Source organism: Simochromis diagramma, unplaced genomic scaffold (assembly GCF_900408965.1).
Source record: "Simochromis diagramma unplaced genomic scaffold, fSimDia1.1 OVJJ01000026.1, whole genome shotgun sequence".
NCBI classification, from domain to species: domain Eukaryota; kingdom Metazoa; phylum Chordata; class Actinopteri; order Cichliformes; family Cichlidae; genus Simochromis; species Simochromis diagramma.
This window is the reverse complement of record NW_024386985.1, coordinates 2,868,820-2,885,624: the sequence shown is the minus strand read 5'-3', so window position 1 is coordinate 2,885,624 and position 16,805 is coordinate 2,868,820. Positions and strand designations below refer to the sequence as shown.

General features: G+C 40.9%; 1 protein-coding gene across 1 annotated transcript; it reads left to right on the top strand.

Moving 5' to 3' along the window:
- The first annotated feature begins 1,010 nt into the window (after positions 1-1,010).
- On the top strand, positions 1,011-14,389 carry ephx4 (epoxide hydrolase 4). Its single transcript, XM_040040457.1, has 7 exons — positions 1,011-1,960; positions 5,279-5,364; positions 7,421-7,578; positions 10,345-10,473; positions 10,806-10,909; positions 12,174-12,322; positions 13,700-14,389. Exons 1-7 carry the CDS (start codon positions 1,718-1,720, stop codon positions 13,938-13,940), a joined length of 1,110 nt encoding a protein of 369 aa, XP_039896391.1. The 5' UTR covers positions 1,011-1,717; the 3' UTR covers positions 13,941-14,389.
- The last annotated feature ends 2,416 nt before the right edge of the window (positions 14,390-16,805 follow it).

Here is a 16,805-nt window from a genome sequence, read left to right as displayed (position 1 = left end):
TTAATTAGTGATGAGTTTTTGATAAATCAATTGGATTTAATTATAGATGAGGTTATTCTCTTAAATGCATTAAAATTAGAATCTAAATGTCTGAATGTTTTAGTAAATTTCTACAATATAAATGTGATGTAGCTGTAAATATGTTGTAGTATTCCCATAAGTAAAATAGAGGGGTAAATGTAAAAAATAAATAAATGACTAAAAAGGGGTAGAAATCAGTATTTGTGCTTCAGGCATATATGAACATATCTATTCAGTATAGGTTTACTATTGCATTATGTGCAGAGCTTGATTAAAGTCTTGGATTTAAAAAAGAAACATCATGTAGGGTAGATTTCAAACAGGAACAAAACTGTTTTTGAAATGCTGGTGCCATCCTTGCTTTTTAAAGAATGTGTTCTGTTAAAATGTTTCTCTCACAGCGTCTCTGGGTCGGATTTACAATGAAGCATCCAAACTAACAAAATGTTTAAGAGTTAGTAGACAAGTCAAAATGTGGGAGACTAGATACATAGTAACAGACCTCCTGTTGGCTAAATAACTAAAGCTGAGTTTAAAGGCAGAGGGAAACACTGATGATCACACAAGCTTTGTTCGGGGTGAGATGGCAATTAACATTTGTTAAGTTTAAATTTGTTGAGTTAAACATATAAATAAAACTTAACTGTAGTTTGTTCCCCTTAAGTGCAAATAGTGTTAGGATAATTCTTTTTACAATTTATGTTTTTAAAATATAAATCCTGTTTAATTTTACTAGTGCGATTTACAGATTCGCCTAGGATCCGGTTTGATCCAAGAGGAGAATCAAAGCCCTTGGAGGGTTTCCTCAGAAGGGGCATAAGGTGTAACAAATCTACCAAATCAAATATGTGGAGCTGTCCGCTGTAGCGACCCCTTGTGAATAGCTGGGGAAAGGATTTCTTCATTTTGCCATGGTTGGGCCTCCATATATTCGCGTGAGCGTACAGAGGTCTTTATCGATTCCACATATCCAGCCACGTGAGGGGTTAAGCTAATCCAAAGTCGGTTAACTGGCCTCTGATGTGTGTTATCCGGTCCCCGCTTCGGTTTTCTAACGGAATAATTGACCTGCTCGTGTCCGTGTGTGATTTAGTAGACTTGACAGCCACACACCTGTGACACCGCATCTCATTAACATATCAATGCGCAGTCACAGCCTACCTGCTAATTAAACCGGGAAACCGCCACTTATTGTTCATGAAGCGCTTGGTGAGATCATTTAAAATAACGGGGATTATTTCACTGATGATGAGCTGAAGTCACGCAGACCTTTTTTTTTCTTTTTTATCGCAGCTTTGTTGCCATAACAGCGTGAAGCCGTGGTGCTTTGCAGTGATTTTTTTTCCTCCGGAGGTTTTGCTGCTTAACAGCGCCTCTTAGCTGTTCAATGTAAATCAACGTAAAGCTCCGCATCGAGACGCTTATTGCTCGATTTCGGACTTGCCTTGTATAGTCAACAACACGGTCTCCTTCCAAACAGCCACGGCTGTCACACGCACGCGTGAAATCTGACGTGATGCTCTTGCCACCGTCCCATTCAGCCGCTTGTTGGGATCCTCCCTTCAGACAGTCGTGCGTATGCGCTGGTAAAGAAACGACGGCATTGTCAGAGCGGTGTTTAAACAGAAACGACCAGTTAACAGAAATCAATCAATAGGTAACGTGATCCGGGCTGATTTCCTGCGGCAATGTAAAGATGGCGAGAGTGCTCCACAACTTGCTGATATTTTTAATCAGTCTTGCGCTGAAAATCAGAGTTTTGGGGTATTGGTCATTGATATACGGTTATTGTGCTCTTTGCGCCATCGTAGCCCTGCTGAAACTTTGGTGGAACATCGTTTTAAGGCCGACAACAACCTTCCAATGGGTGATTCGTGAAACTCCCCCGGCTTGTCTGAATGACACGTCCTTGGGAACCCACTGTTATGTTAGGATCAAGGTAAGAGACGCGCACGCACTTGGACATGAAAGGTGTCTGTAAGGGTAACAGCCTTTGTGTGTGTATGTGTGTGTACGGACGCCAGGGTGTTCACGTGTAAAAAAAAGCAAAAAAAAACGCCTCAACACCTTTCCGCCGTGTCGCGTCGTGAAAATCCAAACGGGGCCCGATGTTTTAGCACAATCTCGAAGCGTCTGTTTGTTTTTGCGAAGCGCTTCTATTTATTTATTTGTAATGTTTTTGGTGGAGTCAAGGCTTGCTGGCGCGGAGCTCAGGTGGTGCTGAAAGAACAGCTCCTCCGCCTCACGTCTCTGCATGCAGCGTGCTGCCAGCCTCTAACTACCAACCTACAGTGTGTGTTCAGGATTATGTAATTAAAATATCAAAGCATGTCCCGATGTGAGGGGTGGAAGAATTATTCACATCCTAGACTTCGGAATGACTACCAACACAAGATGTACTTAAAGCATGACAAGTACAGCAGCATGTACCTGTCATTCTTATATTATGGGATTGTCATTAGTAACGTATTAATATAAGAAGGAATTCTGATCTACTTCATGATCTGTTGGAGAATAGCAATGTGTTTAAAAATAAATGTTCCACAAAAGTAGCAGAGAATGACAAATACCTTAAACAAGTACTAGAATACATGTACACTGTTTTAGCGCAAGAACACTCATACGTGCCTGTTAAAGCATGTGCTTCTTAGTCATAAACCAAAGTTTTCCATGAGCAAATGAATCTGATCTGCAGTGAGCACAGTGCATGAAGGGTTTGGTTGAAAACAACACGGTGCAGGGGAAATAATTAAAGTGAACAGAATAAATCTGCTGACGTGTAACCATACAAGAAAGAAAAAAGTACTGCAAGTATATGTCCATGGAAGCAGATTACTTTACAAAACCATAAAATTGCAAATAAAATTTGATCAAATATTAAAATGAATTGGGATGAACAGCTAAATATCCATCCATAATACCATTTATCCACTCCATCCATTGTTTCCACTTATCCAATTCAGGGTTGTGCCGGAGCCTATCCCAGCTGTCATAGGGCAGTAGGTAGGGTACACCCGGGACGTGTCACTAGTCTGTCACAGGGCTGATACAGAGAGACAGACAACCTTTCACACTCACATTCACACCAATAGCCAATTAGAATCACCACTTAACCTAAAATTCATGACTTTGGACCGTGGGAAGAAGTTAGAGTACCCAGAGGGAGTTTGCAGGCATGGGGAAAATATGCAAACTCTACACAGAAACCCTCTGCTGTCCGGAGGATTTACTGTGATGTGACAGTGCTAACCACTGTCCCACCATGTCACAATGAGAGGCTAAAAATAGTAAGTAAAATTCAAAGTGAAGGAGGGAAAACCTGCATTTCTGCTCTGTCTGTCCAGCTCACTGACAGTGTCAACAGAAAAAATAATATTTATAACTATCCTGCTCACACAAAGAAAACTTGTACACATACTCAAACACATTGGAAAGATCAGCACAAATCCTGCTGACCATCCAAAAAGCACATCACTCAGAAATCTATCCTAATATTTGCTAAATCTGCAGAGACTGTGTTTTTCTGATATATTCAGAGAAAGAGCCTCAGATCCTCCAAAGCACCTAATCCCCACTAAATAAAAACAGAGAAGCTTTTCTATCTGACACTTAATAACACCTCAAGGTGGGGATTGTGGGGGATTGTCTTTCTCTTTAAATAGCCCAATAATATTGCTTTCTTTGTATTTGATTTGTTTTATAATAGACTCTAGTCCAAGCAGTAGCATTTTGAAGTGCGCTAACACCCATTTCATTTCAACATGTGACATAAAATTCATCAACAGAATTATAAAACTATATGTATTAGAACAAAATCATTCAATATACAAGTACCTGTCTGATACTCTGTTTTCTTAATATAATGATTACTGCGGATGTTATTTCGCATCACCTGCAATTTGATCCTAAGTGTAGCCGCGAAGCCTCTAAACCAAGCAGAGCAAGCACAATAAAGTGACCCTGAAGTTTCTTGTTACAATGCTTCGTTTTGCTAAATAGGAACTAAATCTGCCCCCACTGCCTAAAAACAGAAACACCTTTGGCTTCTTATTATCTCACTTGAGCTATTGAACTTTATCAAGAACAATCAATTCAACTTTATCAGCTGACTTTGACTCTAGAATATGCCCAACTTAAATCCATCTTAGCAACACGTCTGTAGAAGCAGGAGTTTGGTGATATCACAACTAAGGAAGCAGTCCTGCATGTAGCTTACACAAGTGTAGTGCAGGAACCTGAAGCTTCAGGTGGGTTAAAGACTTTAGAGTAAAGTAGGGGACTTTTTGTGTCAGCCCGCTATTGCGCAGCTTTCCTCTTTGCTTCTGTTTAATGCTGAAATCTATTCCAGCTGCTGTAGGGTGAGAGGAAGGTTACGCCCAGAGCAGGTCACCAGTTTATTGCAAAGGTCTAAGCCGTATTTTCCTGTTTTTGATTCACCTGACTGCCTTGTGTAGAGATGCTTCAATAATCTCAAGCCTACAATGCGCACTTAAAGTATTTGTTGTTCTTTCTCAGAACCCCAAACAGTGATATATGAGAAAGAAAAGCAAAAAAATAAAAAATCCCCACATTTCTGAGGCACAGCTTTGATATGTTTCTTAAAAAGATTTAAAAAATCAAACCCTGTTAAATCTAATGAACTTCCAACTATTTAAACACAAGCGTTTACATTAACTTGTTCTTCTTCTCTACTCTCACTTTTTCCATCAGATGGAAATATTGTAGGTGTCTTCTGCATAATTTTATTTATCTTTCATGAGCCTTTAGTTTGACATATTGGGGACACTGCTTGTCTTGTCTTTAAACTTTCAAAATGAAACATTCGCATATTATAGCACTTTAGATTATTTAGGAAGATTAAATGTGGATGTAAGAAATGTGGGCAGGTGTTGTCATAATTTTCTTTTGTGTTAAAATTACACATGTACATTTAAATGTCTACAAACATTTCCTGAAGGAGTCTTGAAGTTTGTTAGAGCACTTAGTATTCTGCAGAAACAAATTCACAAGAGTGTTTCAGGTCCAGTAAACATGATTTTACAAGCTTGTGATACACTGATTCTTATTTAATGGCTCAAAAGAAAACAAGCTCTTCCTGTCTTGTTTCCCCGTAGTAGTTTTCCCTGCAGCTCCCCTCAGTAACAGTCACTTAGGAGCGCTGGCTTGTTCCGTTGTGTTCACTAAATGGCTTTGGATAAAAGTGACGGCTGAATTGTTCATGTGCAAATGTGTCTTTGTGTGTCTTGTTTCTGTGCAGGAGTCTGGCCTCAGGTTCCACTATGTTGCTGCTGGTGAGAGAGGAAAGCCCCTCATGTTGTTTCTGCACGGCTTCCCTGAGTTCTGGTAGGTCAGAGGCAAATCAGGGTCAGAGTAACAGTAAAAGCTTCTCTAAACCAGACTGTAAGATGTTGTGTTGTGCAGTTGTATTTGGTATTTGCTGCATTGGTCATCTCTCTAAAATTTCCACTATGAGGATTCCTCCCTTGCTCAGCAGCAGTGTTAAATCTCTGCGATCTGGCTGTGGGCCTGCAAAAACAAATCCAAGCCAGCAGAGAGGAGTCCTCATTCACAGACATGATTTGCCATCGGGGGAAAGGGGTCCAAAGCATTCAAGCTCTCTTCCTCCTGATATGAAATGAAAAATGATGTTGAGTGTTGCGTCTGGATCAGGGCCAAAGAGCTTGTCAAGAACTGTAAGCCCGTCCATATCTCTAGCATGCTATCTAAGCTGCGGACAGGACAGGGATTAATTAACGGTAGAGGGGAGCTCTTTCTGCTTCACTTGACATATCCTTCAGAGGAACGATGAAACTGTACTGAGGTGCTTGGAAAGAGTGCTTTTTAAAATGTGCTAATTCCCTTTCAGAAATAAGAAAGATGAGACTCTGTGTTCAGGAGGGGGATGGAGGGCTGCAAGGGGCTTATTTTCCTTCAGCCCTCTTCTGTATTCAAAGATCTAAGGGTTCAGAGCCGGGATCTTATCCTGACTCATCAGAATCACAGGCAGGGCTCTGCATTTTGCTTTTCCCCCGTTACTCGGCTGAGGAGGAAGAGGACAAGGAGGAGGGGGGCTGACAAGATCTTCAATTAGGAAGTCATCCCAGTCCACATCAGTGGGCGGATTAGAATCTAAAACAGCTTCTATTATCCAGAGGTGACCTTCACTCAGCTGGAAAGAAAGCTGAGTGCTAGTTTCTAAAAGAGAGTTTGCAAAGTTGGTTTGTAAGAATCGTAATCGCGGGGAAAGGCCTGTGAACACACTTGCGTAATGTGCTGTTTGGACTTAGAGACTCCAGATGTTTAACAGAAAGAGTCTGTGTCATAGACTCTGGGACTGGAGATAAAAAGACAAACAAGAGGCTTTCCATTTTGTTAACTTATCCTTCCTTGCATCTTCTCACCTTCTGTGGCCTGGAAATTATATTCCTTCAGCTATCAGTTCCTTAATTGCTCCTGAAGGAGAAAGAAAGCTTGTGGAGGAGCTAGGAGTGAGGAAGCACAGGTGTGTCCTAAGCAAAAGTCATTTATCAAGAGGCATGATGGATAAATGCCGTACGTCACCATAGAAAACATAGAGTGTTTACTTTGTTGTGCTTCTCATGCTAATCCTGAGAAGAGACGCGAGTTCAGAAAACAAGGGAAGTTGCTAGAATTGTGAAAAACACACACACATTTACCCTGAAGAGAGAAAATAATTTATTACGCAAATCATCCATATGTCCATACCTTTATTGCTACTTATTCAGGTCTCTGTCAGACAGCAGTTTAATCAGAGATACTCAGATCCCGCTCTTCTTGGCCACCTCTTTCAGGGGGACACTGTCTTAAGCCAGCCAAGAGATATAATCTCTCTGCCCTGGGGTTTTCTCCCAGTGGGACATGCCTAAAACATCTCTAGGAATTAAGGAGGCATGCTAGTCAGGTGCCCGAAGCACCTCAACTGCCTCGTTTTGAAGTGCGATGTTGCTGTCTAACTACATTAGGAGAAATGGAAGAACCCCTTAAAGAGGAGAATGGGCTTTAAATCCACCATAGTAGAAAATGAATGAATGTTTGAGCAAAAGCAAGACTGCAGAAGGGGTTCATAAAGTGTTTTGGGCACAAATTACTTTCTTGCTCCTTAGCTGTATAAATGACACATTATCTTCACGCTTTTAAAGACATTAAACACTGTCCCCGTTAAAAGGTTTCTTTGAAGGTTTGAAGTCTAATTTTAGATCCGTTTTGAAAGCTTTTGATAATTTGTTACATAACTGTGATTTTGTTTTTACCTACTTATGTATTATATGTAATATAAATGCCAATAAACTTAAATTGAAAAATCTCTATATCCATGAGAAACAGGCATTAACCTGCATCGTCTTGTCAATAATACTTGTCAAATGTGTGTGTGCCTCAGGTTTTCCTGGCGTTACCAGCTGCGTGAGTTCAAGAGTGAATTTCGTGTGGTGGCCATCGACATGAGGGGCTACGGGGAGTCCGACCTGCCGCTCTCCACTGAGAGTTACCGCTTCGAATACCTGGTCACGGATGTCAAAGATATTGTGGAGTACTTAGGTGAGGAAACACGGGAGAACTGCGTGCCTGTAATCTCGGAATCAGTCCGAGGAGCGGAGAGTGTTTTGACAGCTACTTGGGTCAAAAATAAACTTGTTTATCAATGTTACGCCGTGGACAGCCTTCAGGCCTGCAGCACGGCATGACAAACTTCCTGTGACTCATTCTAAGTGAACATGGGACACTGCAGATACAGAGCCCAAAGCCTGCTGACTGCGTGCTAACACTGGCAGGGAGCTAGCCTGAGGTGGTGTGCACATACCAGCTAATGATTATCTGGCCAGAATGACAGTTTTTGCTCTTTAACTGGCCAACGTATCTCAGTGTTTTTCCTGTCATTTCAGCACGGCTTACACACTCTATCAGGTAATCTGTCTCAGCCCTGAAATGTCGCTGAAGATTGTGTTCAGTGGACATGAGCCCTTTCATTCTCCTTCACACCTGTCGCCTCACATCTAAATGTGTTAACACGGCTGTTTCAGTGTCAATTACAAGGAAGCCGAAAAGGTCGTGTCTTGATTTTCCTGCATAGTCTTTGAGGTGCTTTCTTCACTCTTTTCAGTATCAAAGAAAATTTCTGTTTTATTACAGCAATATTTTACTGTGGGAGTTCTGTAGATCTGGAAACGCAGACACACGGCTAAAATGAACCAAAACGTGGGCATGAAACTCTGTCGGTCGCACTCCTCCATGGTAGCCAAACACAAATGGAAGACACACGAAAGGCAGAGGAACTGTTAGCAGCATTTTCATTTCAAATGCAGTTTGAACTTAAAATATAGGGCTTCAAATAATCTCTCTAAACTGCTGCCTACAACCTTTCTGGTTATCTGACGCTCTTGTTCTTGTCCATTTAAGTTTCCTTGTAGCACTGTTGAAATTTCCAGGACTCAGCAAGTACCTAATAACCAAAGATGAATCAGTTAAATGTGACAGAAGAAGGCGTAAACATTGTTAAACACTGACGTAATTCTGCCTTTTAAACTTTTCTGAGGTAAACAAATGAGGTGCGATCATAAAATTTTGCAACCCAAACCATAAAAATTAAAAAAAAAAAAACTATCACTGCTGAGGAAAAGCTATTTCCTCAGCAGTGATACAACTTTACCAGCCCTACTTTCATTTTCAGATCACTTTCCTTTTTTAACACCTGGAGTTGGTGAACTTTGTGATCACATCATGTGTTACATTTACATTTTCATTACTTCAAAGTCATTCATAGGTAATATCTGGCTCTTCAGTTTAGTGTTATGTTTCAAATTTTCTTTTATCCTTCAGGTAGTGACTGGATGATCAAGGATTGGAAAAGCAGTCAGGAAAATGGAAGGATTAAACAAAGCTTTCTGCAGCTGCCTGTTGCAGCTATAAATTGAATCAATGAGAGGTGAAACTCGACCACAACAGTCAAGCTGTGGCCTGTAACATCAAAACATTAAGCTGAGAGGTTGTGCATCTTTGAAATGCTGGAAGGAACTGCAATCAGTCTGTAACGCTCTGTGCACTGCACAAATTAAATTGAACCATTGATTTTTTTTATATTGTATCTTTTTAAAAAGCCACAAGTGTTCTATCACGATGTTTTGCATCTCGTTACATTGTTCTGGCTGTCCCGGTCAATTGCCTAACAGGTTTTTGGGAGCTAAGCACTCAGTCATGCACATTGCTGAGCAAATCACTTAATGGTCATTTCAGTGGAAGAAGGAAAGCACTGATTGTTTGATAACTGCTCTTCTCTAATCTGTGATCAACTCTTAGAGCCAATGAGAGCCACCCAGCTGCCTGCATTCACAGAACACATGTTATGCTAGTTACCATGTCAGTAGCAGATTTCAGCGTTGTCAGTAAACTGCTAACAGCCCAAAAGGCGGACAGCCGAAAGAGCCGTGGTGCTCTGTTATTTTCCAGATGTAGTTCCCCGTCTAAGATTATAGACTCTTCCTCTGTAGCATCAGCAACATCAGTGGGCCTGCTGGGGTGATTCATATTAGTAGGTGTAAATGGTGCGACCTCAGGTAAGGGGATCAGTTTGTAGCAACTGCAACAGTAATGTGATCAGACTGAAGCCTTGACTTTGGTCAGCATTTGGCTGAATGTCATGAAATCCATCCTTTGATGAGTGTAAATGTCCTCTGAGAAAGTCAACAGTGATTTTCAGGCAGTGGCATTTTTTTAAATTTATTTTTTTACACAATGGACTGTATCAGTGTAACAAAGTGGCTAGACCCTGTGGCATCACCCACTGTGTCGATTTGGGGCTTTTTATCCTCTTTTCTTTAACCGTAAGGGACCATTTACGAACCAAAGGGCCAGTTGCATGAATCGTATTTACCATTTTGCAGCTATAGCACAAGCACAGCAGACAGCTATGAAATTACACTGATGTAATTTCGCTGGGTGAATTTTTGGTTTATATATATATATATTATTTTTCGGATTTGAATGAAGACATCTGACAAAATGACCATTGCATTTGCCAACAAGTGTTCTGTAGCTCAAAACGCACTCCGGTACTAAATATATTATGACTTAAACATGGTAAAATAATGCTGCAGACACATCCAGTTCAACCCAACAAGAGTTCAAAGTACCCCACTGACATCCTGTATGTAAGAAAGCAGTCGGTATACAGCTTCAACCAAAGCCATTAAATCCTCCCTGCTGCTGCTCACTATGTTGGCTTCACTTTTGAGCCACAGAGATTGTTGCTTAGGTTTAACGTTAGAATGGACTTCCAGCTTCCTTCATTCGTGTTTTATTTCTTCCAAGGTTACAACAGATGTTGCCTCGTTGGCCACGACTGGGGTGGGACCATAGCGTGGCTGTTTGCGATTCACTACCCCGAGATGGTGACAAAACTCATTGTTCTCAACTGTCCGCATCCGTCTGTGTTCACAGGTATGATTTCAGGACGGTGTGCTGGAAAATCAGTATTCTCCACGCTAATTAGAGAAGCTCTGGTTTGACTCTTGGGTTACTACTGTAATTATTAATGATAATTAGGAAGTGTTATTACTTCAGTTGGATGTTTGCATCCATCTGGCAAATCCTCCTCTGCATTAAGAGCAAGTTGATGAGACACTAATTAGAGGAGGCTAATATGAAGCTGGAACAGCTGGTTTAAATGGTGCAGACAGAGAGGCACTGAGTTATCATGTCCACAAGAAACCTGCCCTTTAATTATGTCGAGAAACTAAATGTCCCCTTTCTTCTCCTTTCCTCTCCTCCAGATTATGCCCTGCGTCACCCGAGCCAGCTGCTGAAATCCAGTCATTACTTTTTCTTCCAGCTGCCCCGCTTCCCGGAGCTCATGCTCTCCATCAATGATTTCAAGGTGGTCTGTTGTGTGTGGACTTTCAATGTCAAGGTCGTGTGTATGCGTGTGTGGATGTGCATGTGCAATAGTGTACCCCGCACATTACGAGCAGTGTCTATTTTTGGTGTTTACATCAGGTCAAACTGCAGGAAATGTGTGGATTACAGATTATTACAAAATAATATCCGGATTTTTTAAATATTGTTAGTAATTAATCATTTAATTTCTTATTTTCTCAATTTTGTTATCTTCTTCTTCCCATTGTTTAAAAGTAATTGTACTTAATATTATCTTGTCTTCGTGTTAGAAGATTTACAAATACACACAGTTTGTATTTTATCTTTCAGTGATCAGATTCTAGTTGTTCTCTCGGTATTTCCGGTGCTTGATTATTCCCGGAGTTTGATGTGAGGTTGCCACTGTTCTCATGTCTGTTCATTAAATATTAAGCAACAGCTGGGAGCTTAGCTTACCTTAGTTAGCATGTAGACTGAAAATAAAGACTAACCTGACTCGGTTCATCAACAGCTAATTAACACATAGCGCATAGAGCAGTGCCTCGGGTTATTTTTTGTAGCTACAATTTACAGACTACTAAACACCTCATACGCAGTTAATCAGTTGTTGTGAAAGCAAAGACACAGAGAAAATGCTGATGTGTTGAAACGAGGACAGCTTGCTGTGTCTGTGTGTGTATTGCTGTTAGTTTAAAACAATGATAAACACCTCAAACCAAGTCTTTCCTTTTTGTAACTGCCCAGATTTCCCTGCAGTTTTCACCACAGGCTGAGGATTTCTACAGTATACCATCATTGATTTGCACACCACACATGCAGGAAATAGAGAAAAGGTGAAAGGTTAGCCAAAATATGACAAACACTCATCCAAACCACCTCAAATCTCCGCTTATTGTGAGTTTAATGTTACTGTAAAACTAAAAACTACTTTCTATTTAAATTCCTTGCTTTATAATTATTTAAGCATTTCTAAGACACTGGTGTTATATCACCTAATATAATCAGTATGTCAGAGTTTTGCTAATTAAATGAAAGAATGCTGCCATATGCTCGCGCTGGTGCACAGCATGCAGTGTCGTCGAGCCAGCAGAGAGTCAGAGAGCCAGAGCTGTGACTGAAGGTCATCAGAGCTGATTTCACCACAGAAGTACCTTTTCTGACTCGCGTTACAGCGACATGGACGTCCTTCTGTGAATGCTGTCTAGATCAGAACGTACCGCCCATGCAAACCTCACTCAGTGTTTGCTGCTGTGTGTCTGCTGCAGGCTCTGAAGGCTTTGTTCACCAGCCGCAGCACAGGGATCGGCAGGAAAGGCCGATGGCTCACCGCAGAGGATCTGGAAGCCTACCTGTACGCACTCTCACAACCGGGAGCTCTAACAGGAGCCCTCAACTATTACAGGAATGTCTTCAGGTGGGGAATTCACTCAGCCAAGGATGGATTATGTGAAAGGATTTTTAAAATCTCTATATAACAGTGATATGTCATATGTGTTAAGCAAAATCTGTATGATTTATAAGATATCAAAGAATAATATTAAAGTTAAAAAGCTGTTAAAAACACACCAAATAAAAGTTTGCTCTCTTACATTAAAATAGGAATACTGAAGATCAGCAGTATGCACAGTTCAGTTCTAAACATTCAGAGGAAGCGCTCCACGATGAGCTGCAAGGACAGGCCCAGTGTTTTGGCACCACAGTCTCAGCTGTGACTGCCACGGTCATATCAGCTGCAAAATAAATGAGCAGTAAACTGCCAGACACATAGCAGAAAATAGCTGTTTTAAATGTTTTTTACTCGTTGAGTTTTTGTTCATGCTTGAAAAGTAATTTTCAGTTGTGTCATTTAATAAACGTTATGTTCTACGCTCCAAGGATAAACGAGGTTTTTGTTGTGTAGTTTGCATTTAGTAGCACCATCTACTGTCAGAACTCTGGGGGAACAGAAAACTGAGCCTCTACTTCTGTCAGTGCTACAATACTGTCTCATATTCACATTCACATCTTTCCTACATGTTTACTGGCAAACAATGGTCCGCATAAACGAGATCAAAGAAAATCTCAGTGCATGCAATTTTGACATGTGACCTATACATGCATGGCTGAGCGGGCCATCTGCTCCCTTCTCAAGCAATGAGTTATCTCAGAGTAGCTTTTGTATGCTTACGTAAAAGAAATCTCAGTGACCCATGCCCACTTAGTCTGTCTGTTCGTGGATAGCATACCTAAATGCAGAGGGGACAAAAATAGGTGAATGCACAGTCAACATTCAGCCATCCTTTTAAATGTATATCTGCTTTCTGGTCTGAGACAGGATGGAGGCTGGAGGACGTCTCGGCAGAAGCGTGCCGTACTGCATGTGATGTTTAACAACTCTGATACTACAGAACAGGATGTTAAATTAAGACCCAGGTGCTGCGGGTCCATCGGAAATCTGGTACATGACATGAATGGACATGAATCCCTCCATCCATCCATTCTCTTCCACTTATCCTTAACATGGTTGTGAGGAGCTCGGAGTCAATCCTAGCTACATTAAATATAGTTTAATGTTGCTGGGATAAATATAGTTTTGTGAAGTTTTTGTGCCGTCTGAGAGAGAAGTACTCTGTCGGGATAATAAGGTACTCTGAGGTCGTGTGAGATACGATGAGGCTTGATTGTTCTGAACTTTGTATGTAAGGAGAAGGATTTTAAATTAAATTCTGGAGATAACAGGAAGCCAGTGAAGAGAATATGGGACGAATGTGATCAACTGAAGGCTTTTCATGTCGCTCCTTTCTTTCTGTAGCTCCCTCCCTCTGAGCCATAACCACGTCAGGTCTCCGGTGCTGCTGCTGTGGGGAGAGCGGGATGCCTTCTTGGAACAGGAAATGGCCGAGGCTTGCCGCCTCTACATCAGGAATCATTTCCGTCTTAACATCATTTCCGGGGCCAGTCACTGGCTGCAGCAGGACCAGCCCGATATCGTAAACACCCTCATATGGACCTTCCTCAAGGAGGGCGAGGGACGTAAAAGCTACAGGAACTAAATCCACAGCGAGGCCTCCTCCAGCACCTCTCCTCTCCCCACTCACTCCCTGGAAGCCTGGAATGTGCCTGTGACACCAAGCAACATAGTGATAATGCAATCATTCTTTAAATCTTTCACATGTTTCAGATATTTTTTAAAGAAGTCAGTCGTAAAGGAAGAAATCAAAGCACACTTCACCAGAGAGGACACCGAACAGTACGCGTGACACATATTCAAGATGTTTTTTGCACACGACATCCGCCTTAAAGTTTGTCAGTTTCAGCATTACAAATGTGTGGCAGAATCTCCTTTGTGACTTGTATTGTGTGGTGCCTTTTTAACTTTCGAGCTGTCACAGTGTAAAGATGTCCTGCGAGACTGGGGATGTGGCATCGCCTGCTATACTTGTGTGTTTCAACGGGTCGCTCCACTCCACTTTGGGCACAGTCCTTTGGGAGGCGTAACCCTCCCACTCCCTTTATCAGGTAGTGTTGCTGAAAGGAGCTTTTTTTTCCCCTCGAAGATTAATGCTCAAATGTAGAGAATGTTATCTTCCTGTATAGAAATGTCAGTGATGGTTGACTATTGTACTATTTTGTATCTCTTCCTACACACTGCATTTTGAAATTCACTGAGCCAGGTCTACACCATTTGATTTTATAAATAAACTAAGTGTCAAACTGTCAGACTTCACTGCTTTTTAAAAAAAAAGATAATAACGGATTTGAAGTTAAAAGCAGAAAACCTCCAGATGCCCCTCTGTGTGTCTGTTACTGTCTCAGATTTAAAAAGAACTACCAGAAATAGCAATGGATGCTCTGTTAAATATAGCACAGAGCTGAGTGGCACTGCATATTTATACCTCCACTGTGTGCAAACAGAAATGTTCATGTGGAAATAAGGTGAGATGTGTTCATCAGACAGATATTTACAACCCCGATTCCAAAAAAAGTTGGGACGCTGTATAAATGAAAGCAGAATGCAATGATCTGCAAATCTCGTAAACCCATATTTTGTTCGCAATATAACACAGAAAACATATTGTGTAAACTGAGACATTTTACTGTTCCATGACAAGGATTGGCTCATTTTGAATTTGATGACGGAAACACTTCCTGAAAATGTTGAGAGAAAGACAACGGGCAGCGAGCGTAAGCGGTACTAAAAAGACAACTGAAGGAACAAACTGTAACATTACGGGCGATTGTGGCTCACGAGTTCGCCTTGTAATCGGAAGGTTGCCGGTTCGAGCCCCGGCTTGGACAGTCTCGGTCATTGTGTCCTTGGGCAAGATACTTCATCTGTTGCCTACTGGTGGTGGTCAGAGGGCTCGGTGGTGCCAGTGTCCAGTGCGCCCCAGGGTGGCTGTGGCTACAATGTAGCTTGCCATCACCAGTGTGTGAATGTGTGTGTGTGAATGGGTGGATGACTGGATGTGTAAAGCGCTTTGGGGTCCTTAGGGACTAGTAAAGCGCTATACAAATACAGGCCATTTACCATTAGGTTAACTCGTAGCAGGTCAGTCACATGACTGGGTATAAAATGAGCATCTTAGAGGGGAAGAGTGTCTCAGAAGTGCTTGGGTAGAGCTTGACTAACCTACAAAAAATTGTGGAACATTTTCAGAATAATGTTCCTCAGCATAAACTTATAAAGACTGAATATCTCATCACTGACAGTACATAAAGTTTTCAAAAGATTCGAAGTATCTGGAGTAGTCTCTGTGCACAAGGGACAAAAGTGACAATCAGCATTAGACGCCCATGATCTTTGAGCTCTCAGATAGCACTGCTTTAAAATCATGATTCTGTCATGGAACTCACTGCATGGGCTCAGGAACACTTCCAGAAATCACTGTCTGTGAGTACAGTTTTTCTGTGCCGTCCACAAATACAGGTTAAAACAGTTTTTTCTAGTCAGACGATTCTAAATTTGACATTTTTGTTGGAAAACATCAAGGTGCCATCAGTCCTGTAAGGTATATACAAGTTTGAAAACAACATGGCCTCCCATTCACAGAATGTCTTTTCAGCAAAGTCCATGTATATTTCAGTAAGATGATGATAAACTGGATACTTCGTAGTAGAAGAGTCGGGTGCTGAACTGGCCTACTTGCTTCCAACTCACGTTTTGAACCTCATGAAATGAAAAATTGCAAATCATTGCATTTTGTTATGGTTTACTTTTTATACAGGTCTTATCGCTTTGCCAACACACACACACTCACTGCTGTTCAGGTACAGCATGTTTCACACCACGGGACACAATATTTTCATGGTTTTTATATATATTTATGTAGAAATCTCAATAATTGCAATTTAGGTTAAAGACTTATATGGCTGCAGTTTTTTACATTCTGAATAATCAAATGTTGCCCTCATGAATGACTTACGTTTTGAGAATACAATAAACATTATATATTCCTATATAACAAGTATCTACATAAATAATATGTAAAACAGCACTATAGTTATTAGAAAGTTTACCGTTTACTTTCATTCTCACATATATAGTGATTATACCGAGTCTATGCCCAGTGCTACATTATTCGTATTTATCAATTTTTCTCATGTACAGTACTGTACAGTGGCATCATAAACTCGGACTAATAATTCGGGATGGAACAATGACGTAAATGCTACTAAGGCGAGCTAGTTCATTTGCTGCCTTCACTGACTCCGGTAACTCAGTAGAAAACAGGTTTATATTTTCAGGTTTCTATTAACCGGATATTATAATGTATGCATATTTGAAACAAAAACAAAAAAACCTTTAGCTTTTTCAAAAGCAACAATTTTTATATGACACTGTGAACCACAATAAAATATGAAATATTTATCGGTGGGTTTTCACTCTAACTTTTCATAATTATGTTTTTTTTTTT